This window comes from Mytilus galloprovincialis, chromosome 1, assembly GCF_965363235.1.
Source record: "Mytilus galloprovincialis chromosome 1, xbMytGall1.hap1.1, whole genome shotgun sequence".
NCBI lineage: Eukaryota > Metazoa > Mollusca > Bivalvia > Mytilida > Mytilidae > Mytilus > Mytilus galloprovincialis.
The window spans coordinates 17076503-17099847 of record NC_134838.1 but is presented as its reverse complement, the minus strand read 5'-3'; the positions used below and the strand labels follow the sequence as shown (position 1 = coordinate 17099847).

The following is a 23345-nucleotide window of genomic DNA, read 5'->3' as shown; positions in this document are numbered from 1 at the left end:
TTGCTTATTAATTGATATTTTGCAGGATTAGGAAAGTCTCTTACTTGGACAGCACAGTACAATACTAAGAGACCAAAGAAGCCAGCACTTATAGGAAAACCTAGCTTTGATGTTTCCTTGTTTGGGTCACCAGCACCTGTAAGTATATCTGAAAATAATGCTTCATTTTGTGTCTAATTAAATTATCTGTTTAAAAGTGTAGTATCCAGATGTTCAAGTTGAAATTTAAAAACCAGTCTGCACGGTTAGCCACTAGTCCGATGCCCCAGACTAGTAAAATTTCATTCGGACTAGTAAGTTTTTGCAAAACTTTGTTTGGCCCAATAAGAAAAATGTCAGAATATTGGTCTTTGGACTAGTAGTTTAAACATTTTTGGTGCAGACTGAAAAACTATTTCCTTTAAAAAATACCGAACATTTTCTATTTCTGTGCAATCAGCTTTAATATAATCTAAATCAAAAACATGTCTTTTTCTAATATCTTTTCCTGAATTTTTTAGGGAAACAATTCTACCTTGTCACATGATAGGTTGAACGAATCAGCATTTTATCCTGGAAGAACAACATTTGGTGGAGCCTCATCACAAAGACGACAAAGTTTAAACACAACTGCTCCATATGTGGTATGTATTTAATGGTGTAATAATTTGTAATTGGGACTACAGCATGTATTGCTGACTGATTTCTATTGAGCTTATAAAGCTTGCCTGTTTGTAATTGTTATTTTGAGCTATTGCCATCACACAATATTCATTGTTTACTATCTATATTTTTAGCTCATATCACTAAATATAATCTAATCACTGGAAATCTGTCACCAGTTCTCCTCCTCTAAAACTGGGCAAAATTCTGACAAAATGGAATTTGTATTTCAACATGTCCAGGCAACAGAACTTAGCATAAATAAAGTAATGTATGGAATGTCTGTCAACGTATAATTCTGAATTGGAATAGACTTGACAAGGTACTTTAATATAACCGAAAATCATATAAAAGGCTGATTGTTGGTGAACTTCAGGAGATTGAAAAAGAAGAATGCGCCTTTCTTTGTCTTGATTAATTTTTTTCATGTCTGGAAATTTAATCATTGATGAAGCTTTGAGAGGTGTATCTCAAACAAAAATCAATGTTTCTTTTTTGTGTCTTCAGTCATCACCATTTCCAGTACGCCAGAAAATGAAGGCCAAGCCTTTGAACAATTCATTTGCTGGTTCTGCTACCACTAGTGGAACAGCTAGAAAGATATTGGAAACATTGGAAAAAATGACAACACCTCTTGGAGTGAGTATTTTTAACAGACATCATTCTTCATTCAATTAACAAAATTAAATGGGAAGAAATTGTTTTTTTTAAGTTTATGAGAACTAAACCGATTCTGATAACATGGATTTAATGATTTGTCAATTAACCTATTTAATTTTCAATGTCAGATAGTTTTCTTATTTAATTCAAATCAAAAGTTAACTCACTTTGGCCTGATGATTATACCCCCGCTTTAAAAAAGGGGGGGTATACTGTTTTACCTCTGTCTGTCCGTCCGTCAGTCCGTCCATCAGTCCGTCCATCAGTCCGTCAGTCCGTCAGTCCGTCAGTCAGTCCGTCCCATGAAACTTTCGTCACATTTTTCTCAGGAACTACACATCCACCCTTTCTGTAATTTGGTATCTACATTTATATATGTCAGCCATACCGTGTGATGCGTTTTCAGATTCATCACTTGACAACTTCCTGTTTACCGAACACTTGTCTGATTTTACACATGATAGCCAAGTTGTAAAATTTTCGTCACATTTTTCTCAGGAACTACAATACAAGGATTTCTGAAATTTGGTTTCAGGATTTATATAAGTCAGCTATACCGTGTGATGCGTTTTCAGATTTATCACTCGACAACTTCCTGTTTACCGAACACTTGTATGATTTTACACATGATAGCCAAGTTGAAAATTTTCGTCACATTTTTCTCAGGAACTACATTACAAGGATTTCTGAAATTTGGTTTCAGGATTTATATAAGTCAGCTATACCGTGTGATGCGTTTTCAGATTCATCACTCGACAACTTCCTGTTTACCGAACACTTGTATGATTTTACACATGATAACCAAGTTAAAAATTTTCGTCACATTTTTCTCAGGAACTACAATACAAGGATTTCTGAAATTTGGTTTCAGGATTTATATAAGTCAGCTATACCGTGTGATGCGTTTTCAGATTCATCACTCGACAACTTCCTGTTTACCGAACACTTGCATATTTTTACACTATTAATATTATCCACTTGCGGCGGGGGTATCATCAGTGAGCAGTAGCTCGCAGTTTCACTTGTTTGTTTTGTCCAACCTAAATAAGCTATTCAGACTAACAAAATCAATGTAAATTCAGTTTTGTGTCGACATTATTCAAGTCCAAAGCCTGCACTTGTTTACCCTATTGGTCTGCTCTCTAAACAGTGTCACCAGGTAAGTTAAATAATACTGTCACTTCTTAAAATATATGTTAAAATAATCATATGACTGTTTATATTGTTCTTCCAAATTACATTATATTCTTTAAATTTATGTTTATTAAGGTTTCAAAGTACAAACCCATTGAATTTTTTGAAATACAAATATATGGTTAATTTATTTGATAGGATGCAAGGAAAATACCAGTTGATGATACAGTAATGCAGAGCTTGAGTTCATCGTTTTCCTTTACTGTAAGTTTAAGTTATGGCGAAAATTTTCAGATCAGAAAGTAAAGGTATATTAACAAACCATTATGGGATAGAAACTGATGTATGTTATCTTACACCTATAAAATAAGGAGATGTGGTAGGATTGCCAATGAGACAATTGTTGTAAGACCAAACATCTAGTCATTGTTCAATGGTATTCCAATGTAAACGGCCCACATCGCAGGGTCTATTAATTGTATTAACGTTAATTAGTTTTTGTCCTGAAGACGTATAAATTCTATCTGCCACTAGTCAAGCATGTAAACAAACAACAAATAATCAATCAATCTATATTGATATACGGTTTTCAAATTTCAGCCATCAGTATATAGAAGGCCAACAAGACATAGTATTGGATCTTACATGAATTCATCAAGAGAATTGCAGGTAAATATAAAATATATTTTAATTATTAGAATTTTTTTTTAAATATGTAATTTTTTTGCATATTTTAAAAGGAGAGAGCTTTGACACATTGGGCACAAAAAAAATATATGTCTGTTTAAGGTTACATACTTTAAAAAAAAAAATAGGGTAGGAAGGTCAGTATTTCCGTTTTATTTGATTTTTTCAATTTATTTATTGAGACATTAATTTGAGTCATGCGGTTTCGTCTTGTCGTGTGACACAAGTTCAGTTTATTTTTCACTCTCCGACAGAAATAAAATGACTTAGGGTCTGCGCTCAAAAGTAGGGTAGGTTGGGTAATCGTAAACAGACATAATTTTTTTTGGTCTTATATAAAATAAAGACTGAATGGTGTAGAAATATTCCATGTATACCTCATTATATTCTCATTGTTAGTATGAGAAATTAACATCAGTTTTCTATGATTTTGTATAATTTGTAGACTCCAAATAGAGGTCCACCATTACAAAGAGTGAGTACTCCAGGATCAGCTTCTATTGCTGCTAATCTCCAGAGATTTGTACCAACAAGAGAAAGCACTGAAACTACAGGCAGTTATCAGTTACCAGGGTAGGTTTTATTTAAATGATTTTAATTATTGCATCTATGTAAAATCCAAAGAAGAATTATTGATTATAAAAGAAATTATAAAACTGGTGTGATGCATTCAGGATTTAACAATAATAGTATTCCTTTGAGCCTTTGTATATCGCTCCTTAGAAAGACCACATAGTTTTAAAATAATTTTCTGTTGAGGACCTTTAATGGGTCCACAGTGAGCCATATAAATGACTGCTTCAAGAATTTTACTGAAAGAAATTTGGTGTAGTGTTAAATAGGATTTATATCAGTTTACTACAGTTTTGTGCAGAACATTGTTAAAAGATTAAAAACTAACCGGCAGAGTTTTTAATATGATGATGTCTAAATTGGCAGAACAGGGCAGGACAAAATTTCTTTTTTTCTGCAGTCTTTTTGTAAAAATTGTTCTATTCTATATTATGCATAATGTATTTCTTTCACATAGATCTTCTCAAAAAGATCCTGGAATGTCCTCAACTAATACTCAGGGAGGTAAAATGAAGAGCAAAAAGTTTACATCTCATCATGTTGCCTCTAGAAAAGATGAAGATGAAGATGAGCCCTATGAAATGCCGCAGTTAAGGACAGAGTTCACACTGCCAGTCAAAGACATGCCTACTTTTAATTTCAATATGCCAAAGTCTACACCTCAGCGTACATCAAAAGATTTGTCTAGTCAAGCGTACACCTTCTCAACACCTTTACAGAAAATGCCTGTTACGCCTACAGATACACCTACAGGTCCACCTAAGATGGTTTGTACAATTCTTAATACACAATTCTTGTTTATGATGTAAAAACTTATTATTTGGAAGAAATTCAATCAGAAATCTTTAGAAATGAACTGCTTTTATCTAATTGTCGTTCCATACTCAAAGTCACCATCAGCTTTTCTGTATTCCAGGACTATAATCATTACACTTCTTGTTAAAAATTTGGAAGTCACACTTGGCCAGTGTGAACAGAAAAGGGCAATGGGAGGACAAGAACATAAACTTATTCTGAAATAAAAAAAATAATGTACCAAATTATCTAACTGTTATTCCAAAGTTAAATTAACAATTGAGACTGAATGAAAATGATAAAAACAAAACTTAATATTTTCACTTATACACTGGATAAAAACAAAACTGATAATCCTCACTTAATATTTTCACTTATACACTGGATAAAAACAAAACTGATAATCCTCACTTATACACTGGATAAAAACAAAACTGATAATCCTCACTTAATATTTTCACTTATACACTGGATAAAAACAAAACTGATAATCCTCACTTATACACTGGATAAAAACAAAACTGATAATCCTCACTTAATATTTTCACTTATACACTGGATAAAAACAAAACTGATAATCCTCACTTAATATTTTCACTTATACACTGGATAAAAACAAAACTGATAATCCTCACTTAATTTTTTCACTTATACACTGGATAAGAACAAAACTGCTAATCCTCACTTAATATTTTCACTTATACACTGGATATTTGATTCTGTGGTGATAAAACTTTGCCACTAAAACCCCAAAATTGATTAACAAACAAATTTTTTAACCATTAATCGTCAAATGATATATTTTCATCAATTATTAAAATGCTTTTCCTATCATTAGGTGTCCTTCACCCTTCGTTGTATGTTAACTTTTACAAAAAAATCATCTCAAACTAATGGGCCAAATTTAACCAAACTCATTCTTTAAATGTTTGAGACTCTAAGTTAACGTTGTTTTATATTTTTGCACCCATTTAATACATGCATACACTATATTCTGTTTTAAAGGACTTCAAGTTCAGTTCACCAATCCAACAAGGAGATGGATCATCATCACCGAGCAAATCAAAAAGTGTAACATTTAATCTTGGCGATGACAATGACATACAGATGAATTACAACTATAAATCTTCAACTGTCTCAACCAGTAGTCTCACAACTTCTCCACTATCACAAGGTATACATTATTTATTGACAGACAATGTTATAAAATCATATCAGATAAGTAAAATGCATTTTAAGAACATTGATTCAGTAGAGATGGTTTTAACAAAAAGGAGACTTATTTTGGCTTGATAATAGCCTTTAAAACAAAGTAGGAACTGATTAATGTGACAGACAAGTTTTATTATGAGATGTAAATCAATAACTACATGTATAGTGCTAATTGAAGCCATGATTTGAAAAGATCAAGTTTCAGTGACAACATTTAGGATTTTCAACATTGGTGCTAATTACTGCTTTCAATCTTGTTTTAAGGTTTTTCAAAACCTGTTTCACAGACAAGGTCAAGCAGCAGTTCACCTTCCAGTGGTGGCTTCATAGTGGCATCAGAGTTAAAAACGGGAAGTGTTATGGATATTTTAGGAAAAAGTGGCAGTGCACAGAAAAAGTCTGCAGAAGGTAACAAAATGTTTATGTTCTATTTAACACAGAAAAAATATATTGATTAATCGACACCTTCAGATGTTAAATTTAAATAATGCAGTTTTATCCTTTTGCCACAATAAAAGGAAAATAAATTAATTGAAGTAAAAATTATCCATATAAACTAGTGCTGATGTTGAATCTCTTTTTACTGTGGCTGGTGTAAAAAAGATGTATTTGAGTCAGGGGGCAATAGACCTTATAATAACATTATGCAAACTGTTTATAAACTATAAAAAATTAAGTAATATAAATTATTATTCCCAGAAATTGTAGCACTCTGATATCCAGAGTAGTATAATGATGGTGACTTAATGATATCTTTAAAAGTAGCATCTACCTAATTGTGAAAAGCACTTTTGGAGGATGAGTATAAGTTTCTGTTCTCTTAGTAAAGCTTGTTTATTTTACATTGTAGCACCAAAGAATGATAGTCTAGCCAAGTTTGCTGTAAAAGGATGGACATGTGATATATGTCTTGTTGGCAACAAAGATGATTCAGATAAATGTGTAGCCTGCACATCACCTCGACCAGGAGCCAAGCCATGTAAATAATTGTTTTATTATAAGTACAAACATATTTAAGTGCTACCATTATTTTGAATTTACAATTTTATTCTCTTTAGTTACCTCTGGAAAGTGTGGTATTAATTATATGGGCAAAAACTAAGACATTAAACATACTCCCTTCAAGCCTATCAAAGTTTGTTTTTTTATGTACAAAGGTTGGCACTTTTAATACACATGTCCCCACCTAAACTGATCAGTCTTGGCACATTTAAATCTAATATAGCCAGAAGGACACTCTTGTGTTGCAGAAAGGAAACTGAAACCAATCTCTATACCCCTGTGTATCTATTGGAGAAATGTTTTGATATACAAGACGGTTTACTAAAAAACAAAACTAACTTTTGTCATTAAAATAACTTTATAGTAGCACCAAAGAATGATAGTCTAGCCAAGTTTGCTGTAAAAGGATGGACATGTGATATATGTCTTGTTGGCAACAAAGATGATGATAAATGTGTAGCCTGCACATCACCTCGACCAGGAGCCAAGCCATGTAAATAATTATTGTTATAAATAGAATCATGTTTAAGTGCTGCCATCATTTTGAATCTACAGTTTTCATTATTTTCAATATCTTCAATTTCATTGGGTGATTAATTGCAACAAGCCACCTACAGACCTCACAAACAGTTTCTTCAACTGGGTGGCACTTTCAATAAGGAGGCAATCTGACTAGATCAGTCTGGGAACATGAACATACAACTCATTTAAAAAATGTCTGATTCAACAAAAATTAATTTTATATGTTCTCATCTTTAAAGAATTGTTTTCAGGTTGCACCAATTTGTAGACTAAATATATAAAAAAAAAAAACACACACAAAAACAATTTGATAACATTATTTCCAGAATTTGATATTGATTCTGCTTCTTGTATGTATAAATACAGTTTTTACAAAAAAAGGTTAAAAGTACACATGCAGTCTAATTTTAGTAGTTCTTTGTTCCCCAACCAAGGTTTCTACTGTCATAAAATCCACTTATGTTTCAGAATTTTTAATTGTGTAAAACCCTCATTAAAAATGCCTTTTGAAAAGCAGACAACTTTTTCCAACTGGATTTTTATACCCCCACCTTAAAAAAGGGGGGTGCACTGTTTTACCTCTGTCTGTCCATTCCTCAGTCTGTCCGTCTGATGAATATTTTCGTCACATTTTTCTCTGGAACTTTTTACTTTACAAGGATTTCTGAAATTTTGTTTCAGGGTTTATATAAGTCAGTTAAACTGTGTGATGGGCTTTCAGATTTATCACTCATCAACTTCCTGTTAACCGTAATATTTTGGTGGGGGTATCATCAGTGAGCAGTAGCTCAGTTTTACTTGTTGACTCACTAATGAATAATATACTAAAGTGAGTGATGGAAGGCTTTCTAAATTTGTAATAGAAAAGAAAAAGGATCAACCAATTGGGTATTTGCAACTAGACAATTTACAACCAAAGAATAGTTAATGTAATGATTATCTTGCCGTAATGATACCACAAACTATGAAAACACAAGTATTTTTTTTTGGCAGAATTAATAGTTTATGTCAGACTTCTTGCAGTTTTTGCAATGTTCTTAAGACCACCCTATAACAATTCTTCTTTTTGCAGCTGTACCAAAGAATGATAGTTTGGCAAAGTTTGCAGGAAAAGGATGGACTTGTAATGTATGTTTGGTGTCTAATAAAGATGATGCAGAAAAATGTGTAGCTTGTTCTGAAGCTAAGCCAGGGTTGAAAAAAAGTAAGTATCTTATCAAGTATTGAAATTATTTAGAAGATTACAGAACTTGAAGATTGGTGATATGCAAGTTGATTGTGTAAGCTGGGTATTGTGGATCTTTGTAGACAAATATTCTTGTTTATTGAATAATCAAAGATACCTAATATAGACTACAGGTATTAATAATTAGTTTATTTTGTCATTCAATTTTAGCTGCATTAGTCTGATTGTGATAGTATATAGCTGTATATTTTAAAACAAGTATTGTAAATTCAGACGTGTGCATTTAGCTTTGAATGGGAAAAAAATTGAGATAAGTAATTGTGATATCTGGAAAATATGGAATCAGATGTATGTATTATATTCTAGAATCCAAATTCTTTTTATTGCAATACTCACCTCCACTTAATTTTAGAATTTACAGTATGTACACATTGACAGGAAATGATAGGTAATTGTAATGTTTATTGTACAATTATAGGTACATCAAAGTCTGCTGGTGGTGATAGTTTACAGTCTATATTCAAGAAGCCTTCAGGTAACTGGGATTGTGATGTATGTCTGGTCCCTAACAATGGAGATGTTACAAAGTGCATAGCATGTGAAACACCAAGACCTGGTACCCAGCCATCATCATCAGGTAAAACTACTTGTTAACGCATGAATTGTTATAACTAATAAATAAAAAAGCTTCTGATTCACCAATCTTATAAGATATACATGTAGCTAAAACATTCTAAAAATTCTCAATACAATGTTTCTTAGTCCAAACCAAAAAGTGTCTGGGAACCTGCCAGTTTGAGGTGGTTTTTTGTCGAGCCTGCAACATTTGTTGCAGAAAGCTCGACATAGGGATAGTGATCCGGCGGCTACTGCGGCGGTGTTAGCTCACTTCTTAAAAGCTTTATATTTCAGAAGGTGGAAGACCTGGATGCTTCATACTTTGTATATAGATGCTTCATGTTGCGAAGTTTCCGTCAGTCACATGTCCAATGTCCTTGGCCTCATTTTCATGGTTCAGTGACCACTTGAAAAAAAAGTTCAAATTTTTTGTAATGTTGAATTCTCTCTTATTATAAGTAATAGGATAACTATATTTGGTATGTGCGTACCTTGCAAGGTCCTCATGTCTGTCAGACAGTTTTCACTTGACCTCGACCTCATTTCATGGATCAGTGATCAAGGTTAAGTTTTGGTGGTCAAGTCCATATCTCAGATACTATAAGCAATAGGGCTAGTATATTCAGTGTATGGAAGGACTGTAAGGTGTACATGTCCAACTGGCAGGTGTCATCTGACCTTGACCTCATTTTCATGGTTCAGTGGTTAAAGTTAAATTTTTGTGTTTTGGTCTGTTTTTCTCATACTATATGCAATAGGTCTACTATATTTGTTGTATGGAATGATGGTAAGGTGTACATGTCTAGCGGGCAGATGTCATGTGACCTTGACCTCATTTTCATGGTTCAGTGGTCAAAGTTAAGTTTTTGAGTTTTGGTCTTTTTATCTAATACTGTATGCCATAGGTCAACTATATTTGGTGTATGGAAATATTTTATGATCTTTATGTCAGTCGCGCAGGTTTTATTTGACGGTGACCTCATTTTCACGGTTCATTGCACAGTGTTAAGTTTTTGTGTTTTGGTCTATTTTTCTTAAACTATAAGTAATGGGTCAACTATATATGTTGTATAGAAGCATTGTTAGCTGTACATGTCTGCCTGGCATGGTTCATCTGACCTTGACCTCATTTTCAAGGTTCATTGGTCTTTGTTTAGTTATCTTGGTTAATGTTAAGTTTATGAGACAGTTGTAATAAAACTAAGCTTTATACTTAGGACTATCAACATAATATCAATGATTAGTATAGAAGGCGAGACATTTCAGCGTGTGCACTCTTGTTTTATCACTCAAAGGAAGAAAAAACATCAAATTAACCAGGCAATTCATCAATTTGGGATACAAATCAAGTTTTTAAGACACTAACTCAGTAACATGCTCTTCAGTTTGCTCTAGGTATCTAAACCAGCAACAAAATATAGCAGCTGTTGATTATCTTTTGCTCTTAACCTTTTTGTAGCCCGTAGCCAGAGTTGTCCCTGTACCATAGTTGAAAAGTTATTGCAAGAAATAGTTGAGACCATGGCAGTGTTCTCCCCAGATATTTCGTTCAGCATCATGGTAAACAGTGGAAATTGAAATATCGCTCTTGTTTCTAAAAACTATAGCATCACATCCATAACTTACTATAGGAAAACCACTTCAGATAGCGTAATGTGATGCTAAAAGGCCCACAGGAGAACACTGCATGGTGAAATTTGAAGTTTATTCATGTTACTTCTTTTTACAGGTGGATTGAAGATAGCTCCAGGAGCATTTTCTGGCCAGTCTGGATTTATTCTCCCTTCAGGATCTAATTCTAATTCAAACATGTCAAACAGTGGCTTCGGTGGAGATACTAAATCATCAAGTGGCTCAGGATTTAAATTTAGTGGGGGAACTACTTCAGCAGGTAGCGGATTCAAATTTGGGGATAGTTCAGTAAAACTGGCTGATGACTCAAACAAACAAAGTTCAAATGTCAAATCAGATAACAAAGAAAAAGGAGGATTTGTGTTTGGAAAATCCAATTCATTCTCTCCGACAGGAACAGGTTTCAAGTTTGGGGAAAATAAACCTGATGAAATTAACAAATCAGGTTTTTTGAGTCAGAACTCTTTATCAGGTACCAAAGACAAATCTTCTGCTAGTGGATTTATGTCGGGAAAGACATCGGCTGATTCTTCGGATAAAACAGACAGTGTTAGTAAACTGAAATCAGATAGTACTGTTATATTAGACAGTACTAAGATATCTGTTACCACATCAACAGTAGCAACAACAGGACTAGCTTTTAATTCTAAGTCGGACTCTGAAACAAAGACATCAACTACTCCTGGTGGTATTAACTTTGGACAGTCTGTTTCTGCAATAAAACCTGCCAATGGAGGTTTTGTCTTTGGTCAGACATCTAATAATGACACTAATGTAAAGACAAGTGTAAATTCTATATTTGGGACTTCAAGTAGTAATAAATCTGACAATAGTACTAGTATATTTGGAAGTGATCCTAAAACATCATCAATAAATAATTTTACAGGAACAAATAATTCAGGTAAGATCATTTAAAAGTAAGATGCATAATGTATACTATAGTGAAAATGAAAATTTTATATCAGGTGGTTTTGGTCTTAAAAAAAAGTTCCTGCCATGCCCCCATACATTTAACTATGGTATTTTGGCCTCCAAAAAATCTATGGATTATGTAAAATGCGAATAGAATTCAGCTGGATTTGTTGTCTTGGGAAAGGAGTAGGTCCGGTAAGGACCGATTTTGGCCTCAAATTTCAGGTTCATCTGACGAAAGATTTTGACCACTTTTTAAACACTTAAGTGTCTATTTTATTTGAATTAATTAGTTTATGTGAAAGATTTTAACAGATTTAGTCATTAAAAACGATCCGATTCAAGCTCAAATATGAAAAATCTACCTAAAATGCCGAAAAATGTCACTTTTCAGATGGTTTTTGGTAAAAATGAAAGTGGCCGCATCCGTGTTCATCCTCAACCTTTATATATGTTATGTATTATCATAAAATACAACTTACATTTCAATATTAAGGATGAACACGAATGCGACCACTTTCGTTTTACACGAAAACCGTTTAAAATTTAACTAAAATGCTAGAATTATGAGGATTTCAGTAATTTAGCATAACTTAATGGTGCTAGTACCGGATATATGTGCATTGTATTGTCAATAACAGCCCATATTTATGAAGCAGAAGCATTCTACTGTCCAATAAATAACTAAAGGTTTACATTTTAACAATTTTGTAAAACTGCTATATTTTGGGGCAAAAAAGGGGTCTTACTGAACCTACTCCTTTGTTATAAATAGCTGATTCCAAAAAAGAAAAAAAAATTAAGTGAAATGTTTATAAAAAGACTAACAGGAAAGAAGATTGCACACTATTTATGCTATAAATTGCAAAATTGCAAAATTGCAAAATACATATGTTCTTGCTGAAATAATCAACTTTACATGTGTGATAATATAGCTTCAAGAGTTCATATCCAAAATAATGATTTAACGATGTCTTATAAATGGAAACAAGATGATAATCTTTCACATATAATATTGACATACTTAATATATATCTATTAATCCTTACTTTTACAGGGTTTTCATTTAACAAGACAGAAGATAAAAAGTCCGAGCCTTCATTTAATAATCAGTCTTCTACAGTGTCTCCCAGTTTGAAAAGAAGCAGAGATGATGGTAGGTTCTTGTATGGTCTCTCCATACAGGAAATTTTGTTAATACTGGTTCAATTTGCAAAATGTGAGACATGACTGTCTGGCAGACTATAAAATAAAATTGTTTGCTATTTCGGCAAATTGAATTTTTTCAAGACAATCCTCAATTATCAGACACTACAAATATTTAGGTTTGCAAAATGATAGGAAGAATTGCCTAAACGAATATTTGGAGGAGTCTATGAAGACATTGTAGGCAAATTAATGCACAGGAAACCCATTTTGTAAAAGTAATTTAAATTGACTTTTTTTTTTTCTCATTTAAAAGTTAATTTAATCAATCAGTAGACAGAATCTGTAAAAAGTATATTGTACTACATATCTTTGAATTTCTATCCTCACCATGTTAACTAGTAAAATTATTTCTCCAACAGAGACAGGACCAGCAGAAAAGAAGAAGCCCTTTGCTGCTCCATCATCAGCCTCATCAGGATTGTTTCAGTTCGGTGTCAAATCTACTGGTAAGTCTAAAGACCAGAAATGTTATGGCATGCGTCTATGACCTTGGTAGCTGTTTTCCGTTATTATTTGTAAGTTGTCCCCTCTGAATTATCTATCTTGTAACAATTGGTGATTGATATTTGTTGTATGCACTTGGGGTAGGCAGTTTGAATGAAAATGATGGGTTTATTCAGATTTTGCAGGATTCTAAACAATTCCACTTATGTTTTGTGAAGTCTGTCACATCAATGAGGCATGTCTATGTATTCACTCAGACAATTCAATGTTGATGTGCATTTAAACATACTTTACAGCCTAAAACATCCAAACAGCCATGACAGCAATAAATATACACATGGTTGTTGATGATTTTTACCATTAAACCAACTAATGAACAAAAATAGAATCGCTGTTAAGAATAAAACCTCTGAAAATATCATTTGTCCAATTTTCAGTATAAAAAAGTATGGGTCAGTGCTAAAAAATTGGTCTGTCATGGTACCCTTAAAGGACCTGAGGGATAAAAGTTTTGTCCATATCAGGGAAAGTTTTAATCAAATTTTGTTTGTTTTTTCTATAGATAAGTTTTAACTTCAAAACAATATATTTTGAAACTAATTGCATGCCATTCATTAAATTACTAGCCAATTGGACAAAGAAACAGTTTCTTGATGTACAATAATAATGAGATACACTAATATAATATTGTATTGTGAATACATGTTGTTTAAATGTTGTGTATATTTTTTGCAGCCACTACAAATGCTTCCCCCTCTATGGCATTTGGACAGAATAAAGATAGTAAACCAACAGCGTTTGCTGCTCCATCTTTTAACTTTGGAGGTAATAATGCTGGTTAACCAAGTAAAGCAGAATTTAATATTTGTTTATTTTTTCAAAGAAGGATTATTTTTTAAAAAAATGTACAGAATGATGTAGTCATTGATTGCATTCATAAAACATTACTTGTGGTGTAAATTAATAAATGGGGAAAATAACTGGCATTGCTGATATTGGAAATTCAGACATTTTTGTGTGCATTTATTATTGCATTTTATTATCAATTGACAAAAATGTAATATTGATTATTGCAATTTCAGCAAAGGCTGCATGCTAACCATTCTTATAAGTTTTATTTTTACAAAATCTTCCACATCACAATAATAAAAACATTAGAATTTTAACCATACTGGTTCATATGGATATAGATAGATACTTAATTGGAAATAACCACAGCAATGCGCTTGCACTTTGTATACTGGTGGCTGAAGTGATCTAAACAGGTGGCCCCAAAGGAGTAGGTTCGATAATGCCCTAAAATGGCCCTCTTTTTTACCTTAAATTTCAAATTAGAATTTATTGATCAATATCACAAGGAATCATAGCTAATACATTGACTATATAGGAAATAAGCCTTTTCTTTGAAAATTAACGTTCCTGCATTCTACTGATGATGTCACAAACAGTACTCATTTTCATTTTGCTTGAAAATTAATGAAAATTGGTAAATTTTGCATTGATAATTGGACAGGAAACATAGAGCGCATACGTCGTCGACAAAAAAAAATCTTTGAACACAATGTTTGTAATGACATTTTACATGTTTAGTTGAATATTAAGTTTGTAGACGACTGCCCTCTATGTTTTTGGGTGAAATCCAACCAAATTTGTCAAATTTCGTCAAAATGTCTTATTTTGACCTATTTTGGATGTAAAACTCAATGCCTTAGAATGAAATTTTGACACAAATAGTTGTATTTTACTTTCTCACATGTCTTTTTGACAACTTAAACATATTTTATATTGTACAATTCATTTTTACAATCGAGGCCAGATAAGGCCCTTACTGAACTTACTCCTTTGACATATAAGGCTGTTGAGTAATGATGTTATCAAAATTTGTCTATATCATTGTTAAATGGCCATTCACAAACATATCGTGCATCTGAATTCTGTCATGTTTTATAGGAGCCGCACCAACAAATTCTGCAACAGGATTTAATGCCGTCCCTCAGACAACGACTAGCTCAATATTTAATTCTACTGGATCCAGTATATCATCTGGTACAGTGTTTGGGAGTGCTGCTGCAACAGTAACATCAACTTCCACTGGTTCCTCATTTGTATTTGGAGCCAGCTCAGCTAACCCAACTACAAGTTCTACCACATTTGGGTCAACTCAACAGACGTCAAGTTTATTTAGTAATAAAAGCTCAACACCAACATTTGGTACTTCCTCTAGTATTCCAAGTTTTGGTAGTCCTATCAGTACAGTTGGTGGATTTGGCTCTACAGCTCCTGCATTTGGTTCCTCGTCAACAAATCCACAATTTGGAGCATCTCAACCATCAGCCACCCCTGGATTTGGTGCACAGCAAACTGCAACTCCATCATTTGGAACACCCCAGACAACAGCGCCAGCATTTGGAACCACTCAGACCTCCGTCCCAGCCTTTGGTGCACCTCCGTCATCTAATCCATCATTTGGTACCCCTCAGAAGCCTTCAGGACCAGTATTTGGTGCAGCACAAAACACTACATTTGGACCTCCTCCTGTTACATCAACAACTCCAGGTAAATATGTGTTAGATATTCTAAAGATCAAATAAAAAAAAATTGTGTTGAAGTATAGTTTAAAATTAATATATGTGTACTCATTTTAACCTTCTCTCTGTCTGATTACTACTGAGTCTTGTGGTTTACCTTTATCAATATTGCCTTTGAGATTATTGTCCCCTGTATGATACATTGCAGGGTTTATTGCTCCTTTTTCATGTGTTGCAGTGGACATATAAATACTGGCAGTCTGTCTGTCCAGTCTTGATGTAAGTCAGCTAGGAATTGTTTTGTTGATATCTTTACATTCCCAGTAACTTAACAATTCTAAAAATACTTCCTTATGTAAATGTATGTGACAGATGATGATAGAGAGAAAAAAGGAGAGGGTGGAATTGTTGTTAAAAAAATGGATAAAACATTAAAATGACATTAATTATATTTACTGTAACAATATGTAGCTTGTTAAAATGCATTCATTTTAAACATTTTCAGGTGGTTTTAATTTTAATGCTGCACCAAGCTTTAATTTTGGGCAGAGTTCCAATACACCACAACAGCCAGCTGCCCCTTCTGCTGGTATCTTTCAGTTTGGTGGACCAAAACAGGTATATATTTATGTCTTATACAATTGTTCTTTTTGTCAGTCTCAGAAAAATTGGCATTTCATTAGATATCTAGACGAATTGTTATCTGCTACTTCAAAATCCAAGGTGGAGGAAAACACCATAGTCACCTTAAGATTTTGTGAAAAAGAATACAGTCACCTGTCATATTTGAGTTCAAGTTCCCATTCAAATTCAATTTAAATACCATTTACTTGAAAAATTAACTGACTGACTATTAGAGACTTTGATAATAGTTTTAATAAGGAATGACTGCAGGGTATTCATTTTAAGCTGTTTTGAGTAAAAGATTATAATTCTCATTATGATATTTTCTTCAGGCTGAGGCTCCACAGCAGCCAACAGTGCCCTCAGGTGGGTTTAATTTTGGACAGGCTGCTAGCACACCTGGAGGGGCACCTTATAGCTTCAGTGCTGCACCCACCCCAGCTGCAACACCATCTTTTGGAGCAGGATTTGGACAACCTTCAACACCACAACAGTCTGGCACAGGAATGTTTAATATTGGGTAGGTCTCACTTTTACGATTTTGAATGGAGGTTGGGTGACATAAGTAAATCTTTCTATAGTAAAGTTATATGATAAGTTGACCATCAATAGAAAAAATAATCTTTGGTTATTGAGAAAATGTTGACCTATGAAATTTTAATTCATTAATTTATGAATAAAAGTCATAATTGACATTATAAATTAAGAACTTGCAGTAAATCTTATGATCTATTCAGTTGATGAATAGACTAGTCTTTCCTTTAGACTTTGTCAAATTGAACCTGTATTATGTAGCATTATACATGCCTTCAACTGTAACTAGTGGTCATTTTGACTCAGACTTTTAAGATTTCTTTTGAGAATAAAGAAAAATTCTATATCAAAATTCTCCAAAACATTGATTTAACCAGCTTATGTTAAAGACTAATGACAGACATAATCAACTGAATTTATACCATATAAGCAGCATGTTCCCCTTGCACCTGCTTTTGATAAGTAGCAATGATATATTAATAGACAAAAAAATATTTATATTTTGCAGAGCTGGAAGCACAGATAACAGAAAAATTAAGAAAGCTGTTAGGAAAATCAGAAGATGAGTTACAAGAATGTAATGGCCATTGTTCTGGGCCTGTGAACTTTTTATTAACATTCCATGAGTATTGTTACAACATAAAAAATGTCAAGAAAATGTTGTGTCATAGTTTCCATTGTCTATTGTTTAAATTTTTAAAGTTTACCAGAAATTATTGAAGCCCAATCTCTTTTCAGCATCTTTTCAAGAATATCATTGCATCTTTAAATAAACGAATTTTACTTGGGAGGGACTGCTACAAACATTTTTAAATTCTCATGTTTTGAATCTTTTAATTATTGATATGTCATGAAATCTTTTTATCCTCTTCAAAGTTGAAGTGTTATTTGTACACAAAGAAGTTAATATAAAAAGACACTTGCATGTGTAATCTTTTTATAAAAAATGCCAGTACATGATATTGGTGTTTTCAATGGTGTAGCAAAGAGTTGTGAAGTATCAGTACTCTGTAGTTTAGCAGTCATATGATTCAAACTTCAATCTGTGTTTGTTGAGGTTGGGTTTTTTTTTTAAACAAAACTGTGTATTTGTGTACACAAGCTGATATAGGGAATTTACTATTTAAACAACAAAAGTGTAATGGTAAAAAATGTAGTTGTCTTTTTATGTTTGTTTTTTTCCATGTGAAATGGTATAATGAAGATAGATTTAGATATATCAATGTTTTTTCCCATGTGAAATGGTATAATGAAGATAGATTTAGATATATCACTGTTTTTTCCCATGTGAAATGGTATAATGAAGATAGATTTAGATATAGCAACTTGAAGTAAGTGATACTTTTTTCCCAGATTAAGAACTTTATATTGCTGTTATGCTTATTTTTATGTTGAAAGCCAAAAACAAAATATATCTTGAAATGTGATATACTTGTAGGTACTTTTTAATGTAAATCTATCTAAGTAGACATAAATTGGTAGGTTATTTGTACATATATATTCATTATATTGAGTTGCCACCCACAATCTGTCTTAAAAATAACATCTGGGCATTGGAATTGTAGGCATTTCCAACAGTCATTGTGTAATACTTATTGTTAACTTTTTTCACTCTATATTCAATATGTATATTGTAGATATATGTCTGTAAGCATCATGTTCTTTTTTTCATTGATCATGATTTGAAGCCTTTTGTAAGATTTCACTGAACCGGAGAAAATATTTTGATGCATAAATGAAAATTTAGCCTTTCTGTTGTGGTCAGTGAATCTTTCAGGGTAATAGTAAATTTGTATATACAATAAAAAGACAATTTTGCAGGAGTTTGTACTGAGTTTTGAAAATCTGTCTTTCGTCTGCTTGTTAAAGTAGTTAGATGTTCAAAGGGCAAATTTGACTGGACCAGTGCTGTTTATAAACTGTTTTCTAATTGGTGCTATATTTTCATGTCATGAATTTTTAATGGCAAATTTTTATCATTCCTAATTTGCATAATGTTTAGTATGCATTCATGTTATCCTGCAGAATCTGTCAACTTTGGGTACCAGAAGTGTCTTATTTTATGTTGAATATTTCTGTCTGTATTGGTATCCAAAGTATTGTATCATTTTGTGTCAGTTTACCTCTTATCATATAACATTTTCTGCTTTCTCTTCATGTTATCATCTCATTTAAACAGAACAGTTGAGAAATGACATTTTTGACAATATGTAAATACATTATTGTATTGTAAATACTGTTTTAAAAAAGTGCAAAAACTAATATCATAGTATTATAAAAGTTCAAATATGTTCAGTTTGAAGGAAAAATGGTTTTATACAGAAGTCTCTTTCCACCCGAATTCAAATGATAACTTCAGAAGGGAAATTGTGAGTGATTGTATGGGACTTTTGTATAATGGTCATGTGACGGTCAAAACATAGGAAGGCTTGTTTATAATTTAATAAGACTGAGAAAATATTAAATAAATGTGTTCCCATTGTCTTTCTGTAGCTGACCATTGGTGAATGGCAGTACTTAAACTAACTTTAAAGATTATATGATTGTTTATATGTCTATTCTTTGCTATTGTGGAAACGATTTCTATAGGAGGTACTATTTTTAATGCCGTTATACAACATTTTTTTCTCTTTCTTCCTCTCCTGTATTTTTTGTTCTTTCTTTTTTTCTTCCAATTTGATTTTAACTCCTATTCTTTTGGAAACATCCTAATCTGTTACATTTCACAATTGATATTTAAAAAGTCATATAAGTAAATCATATACACTTTAAAGTTAGATAATTGATTTGAAAATACTATTTTTTTACATTCAAATTGTAGCCCTGCTGTTGTGTGGTCAAGTTAAACTTTTGTTAAAACTGGTTTTGTTGTATAGAAAAGTTAGTGAAGATTAAAATGATAATATTCTGAATATTAAAATTCATTGAATATTTTAGTCATTTCTAAGACAGTGTTCAGAACCTTAAGTAAAAAGAATAAAGAAATGAAGAAATTTTGGTTTTACAATTTTTGGTTTATAGTTGGTACAACCATTAAGAAATTTAGGTTTTACAATTTTTGGTTTATAGTTGGTGCAAACAGTAATAAATTTAGGTTTTACAATTTTTGGTTTATAGTTGGTGCAAACATTTATAAGTTCACAAGGTTGTATGTTTTGTATACTGTAGTAAAGGAATAGAATTTCCGATAGATTTATTGTAAGATGACTGAAGCAGAACAGCAGGGTGTAACGAGTCATCAATCTGTGATGCATTTTTTGATTCCTATTGTGCTCATGTTATTGTTGTTATGCAGGATTTCACAGATGTTAAAATGAGACCAAGGTCTCGAAAAAAATCCTGGCTCAATGATCAAGTGGAGGATTTGAATATTCAATGTGATTCATTTGAAGTTAGGGCAGTATTTAGGTATTTAGTTCTATAAGGCTACAAGAATTGAAAAATTTTATGAGATATTTGTTAAAAGGATTTTTACTCTTATTTAAATGTTGTTTTGACCACTGCATTTCTCTTGAAACTTCAGACATTTTTATAAAAATATTTATGTAGATAATGTGACGTTTTTGCATTTTCAAACAACCGTGTAGATATAAATTAAAAAAAATAAGAAAACAATTCTTCTCATTTTGGCTTCAAAAGTTGGCTGTTCAAAGACTTTACAAAAATAATCACTATCCTTCGATCATGAAATATAGTTTTATTTTGCATTGAATATTTTCAAAACCTTCACATTGTTTATTAAGCCAGGATAATATTTTTGTGGCCAAAAAAAAAGCCACTTTTGTTATTTGGTATCTAAATTTTTTGTATTTTTGAAAATGATTCGGACAAAAGAGAGAAAGTTAGGGAGAGAGTGAGAGTGATTTATTTATTAGACAATCTGTGAAGTTCTGTAAAGTCTTATGACTTATTTGCTTGTGTGAGCAAGTCCACTGTGAGGGTGAAAATAGCAATTCAATATTAAATATTGAAGTACATGATGGCTTGTTATTTTGTATGCAGCCACACAATTCACACAAATCATTACTTTGCCAACCCTAAATAATTTGATCCAATGATTAGTAGATAAGAAGATGTGGTATGAGTGCCAATGAGACAACTCTCCACACAAGTCACAATTTATAAAAGAAAAACCATTATTGGTCAAAGTATGACCTTCGACACTGAGTGTTGGCTCACACCAACCAGTAAGCTTTGAAGGGCCCTAAAAATGACTAGTGTAAAACCATCAGTCTAATCTATATAAAAAACGAGAAACACTTATGAAATACATCAACAAACAACAACTACTGAGCTTCAGGTTCTTGATTTAGGGCAGGTGCAGGTCTGTTAACATTTAAAAAAGATCTAATGGGCTCAACTCTTATTGAAACTCATAAAATTGCTGCTTAGTATGTCTGTTTGGACTGGTAGGTTTTGACAACATCATTAACCAATTAGGTCCATAGGGTACTTCCAACTGCATATTTTGCATCTTCTTTATCCATTATTGAGACATTTTCAATTTTCATCATCTCCATTGAAACATTAGTCTAATTTGAACCAAACTTTGAAGAGACAATATATGGTTGTTCCTTTATGAGATTTCCATATTTTGTTCTGAATTGCTTAAAACATGTCTGTTGTAGCTGATGATAAATTTTCAAAAAAACTTCCATCTGATACTACAAGGTGAAAATGTTTTTGAAACTAGTATAGATTGATGATCTGGAAACCCTTTTGTCTACTAACAATCCTGATTTATCAGAGGGGGGGCCCAGGGGGCCCGGGACCCCCCTTTTTGGGAAAAAATTTGGTTGCTTATATAGGGAATCATTGAAGCGTGATTGGAGCGGGCCCCCTCTTAGGTCAGTCAGTGGGCCCCCACTTATGTAAATTTCTGGATCCGCCACTGTTTATTGTTGACTAACTGGTGAATAATTCTTATTGAAACCATATGGAAAATCCCATTTATGTGACATGTTTTGACATTTTGGTTTTGTATGTCTGGCTACAGATTTTCAGAAATTTTGCAAAGAAACAGCCTTGAATAACATGAATTTAATATGGATACATGTGAAGTTTTGGAGAAATTTCTTTGAAGATATTATACCATGTATTAAAACTCCTATGTTTATTAACCATGCAATTTTGACCATGGAAGTGTATGAAGTGAACACAACTTTTAAAAGTAATGCTCAGTTGTTGGAGGCACTTTGAATTAGATTAGTTTCAAATTGTCTGTTGACTCAGGTGATGCACACCTCTATTGGGATCAAATTTTGGTAATTTGATGATGGTAGTGCCTTTCAAGAGTTGTGTTGGGTTACTCCATTTTTTTTTTTGTAAATTCAAAAAATTCAAAGAAAAAAAGACAAATGAAACCTAAAGACTTCAAATTTCATGAAAGTGTTAGTATAAAGAATATGTGGAAGATGGAATTGGTTTATTTAAAATGTTTACCCAAACATTCAAGACAGCTGCAAGTTGCAACTGTAAAACAAATCTTAACTCGCCATCAATAAAATTCAAGAATTGAATTGGGGAATGTGTTAAAGAGCAGAAAACAGCTGAAGGCCACCAATGGGTCTTCAATGCAGCTAGAAACTCTCGCACCTGTAGGCGTTCTTCAGCTGGTCCTAAAACAAAAATGTATACTTGACGTTGTTCAGTAATAATGGACGTCATACTGAACTCCGAATTATACACAAGACTGACAAAGGCCAGAGGCTTTTGACTTGGGACAGACGCAAAAATGCGGTGGGGTTAAACATGTTTTTTTGAGATCCCATCCTCCCCTTATACCTCTAGCCAATGTAGAAAAAACACAACAAAGCGCACAGTAAAACTCAGTTCAAAAAAAGTCAGAATCCGATGTCAGAGAATAGGTAACAAAAGAAAATAAACGAAATGACAATGATACATTAATTAACAAAGGACTTCTGTCAGTTGCTGACATGCCAGCTACAGACCTCAACTAAACTGATTGTCTTCATCATATGAATATCAAGTACAATCCCTTCCGTTAGGGGGTTAGTATTACACCATCATTAAATATATGAGAAGAAAATAATTTGTATCATGCCAACTACTGGTATTAGAATAAATGTGTTTATTTCCAATGCAAAGACCCTATAAGTGAATCAATAGTTAGAGCCAGAATATGCATTGAAGATTTATGGGTGACCTTTTGTTGTTCTGTTCTATGGTCAGGTTGTTGTCTCTGACGCATTCCCCGTTTCAATTCTCAATTTTAAATGAAGTTAAATGAAGTGGATATAAACAATTATAGACAATCGCAATTCCTTCAACATTGAAAAAAGTCTGCTTAAGCCAAACAGGCCCTGATATGAAAAATATAAAATAATTATATTGAGTAAACTATCACTAAACAAATATGATAGATATGAACCAACTGCTGACTCTAGACAGTTACATACAAATGTGGTGGG

At 32.7% G+C, this 23345-nt stretch overlaps 1 protein-coding gene across 2 annotated transcripts in view; it reads left to right on the top strand.

The window, feature by feature from the left end:
* Positions 1-20891, top strand: part of LOC143067577 (uncharacterized) — a 33799-nt gene extending 12908 nt beyond the window's left edge. The window contains exons 5-25 of one of the 2 annotated variants that reach the window (XM_076240926.1): positions 26-138; positions 501-623; positions 1150-1281; positions 2635-2700; positions 3037-3105; positions 3569-3696; positions 4154-4463; positions 5497-5665; positions 5968-6111; positions 6554-6682; positions 7070-7198; positions 8300-8431; positions 8892-9050; positions 10761-11564; positions 12633-12731; positions 13144-13230; positions 13964-14053; positions 15179-15784; positions 16262-16374; positions 16713-16900; positions 17423-20891. In XM_076240926.1, coding sequence (XP_076097041.1) covers positions 26-138; positions 501-623; positions 1150-1281; positions 2635-2700; positions 3037-3105; positions 3569-3696; positions 4154-4463; positions 5497-5665; positions 5968-6111; positions 6554-6682; positions 7070-7198; positions 8300-8431; positions 8892-9050; positions 10761-11564; positions 12633-12731; positions 13144-13230; positions 13964-14053; positions 15179-15784; positions 16262-16374; positions 16713-16900; positions 17423-17480 — 3848 coding nt within the window. In that variant the 3' untranslated portion in view covers positions 17481-20891. The remainder of the gene's footprint in view (positions 1-25; positions 139-500; positions 624-1149; positions 1282-2634; positions 2701-3036; positions 3106-3568; positions 3697-4153; positions 4464-5496; positions 5666-5967; positions 6112-6553; positions 6683-7069; positions 7199-8299; positions 8432-8891; positions 9051-10760; positions 11565-12632; positions 12732-13143; positions 13231-13963; positions 14054-15178; positions 15785-16261; positions 16375-16712; positions 16901-17422) is intronic. The other variant, XM_076240934.1, reaches the window with a different exon arrangement.
* The last annotated feature ends 2454 nt before the right edge of the window (positions 20892-23345 follow it).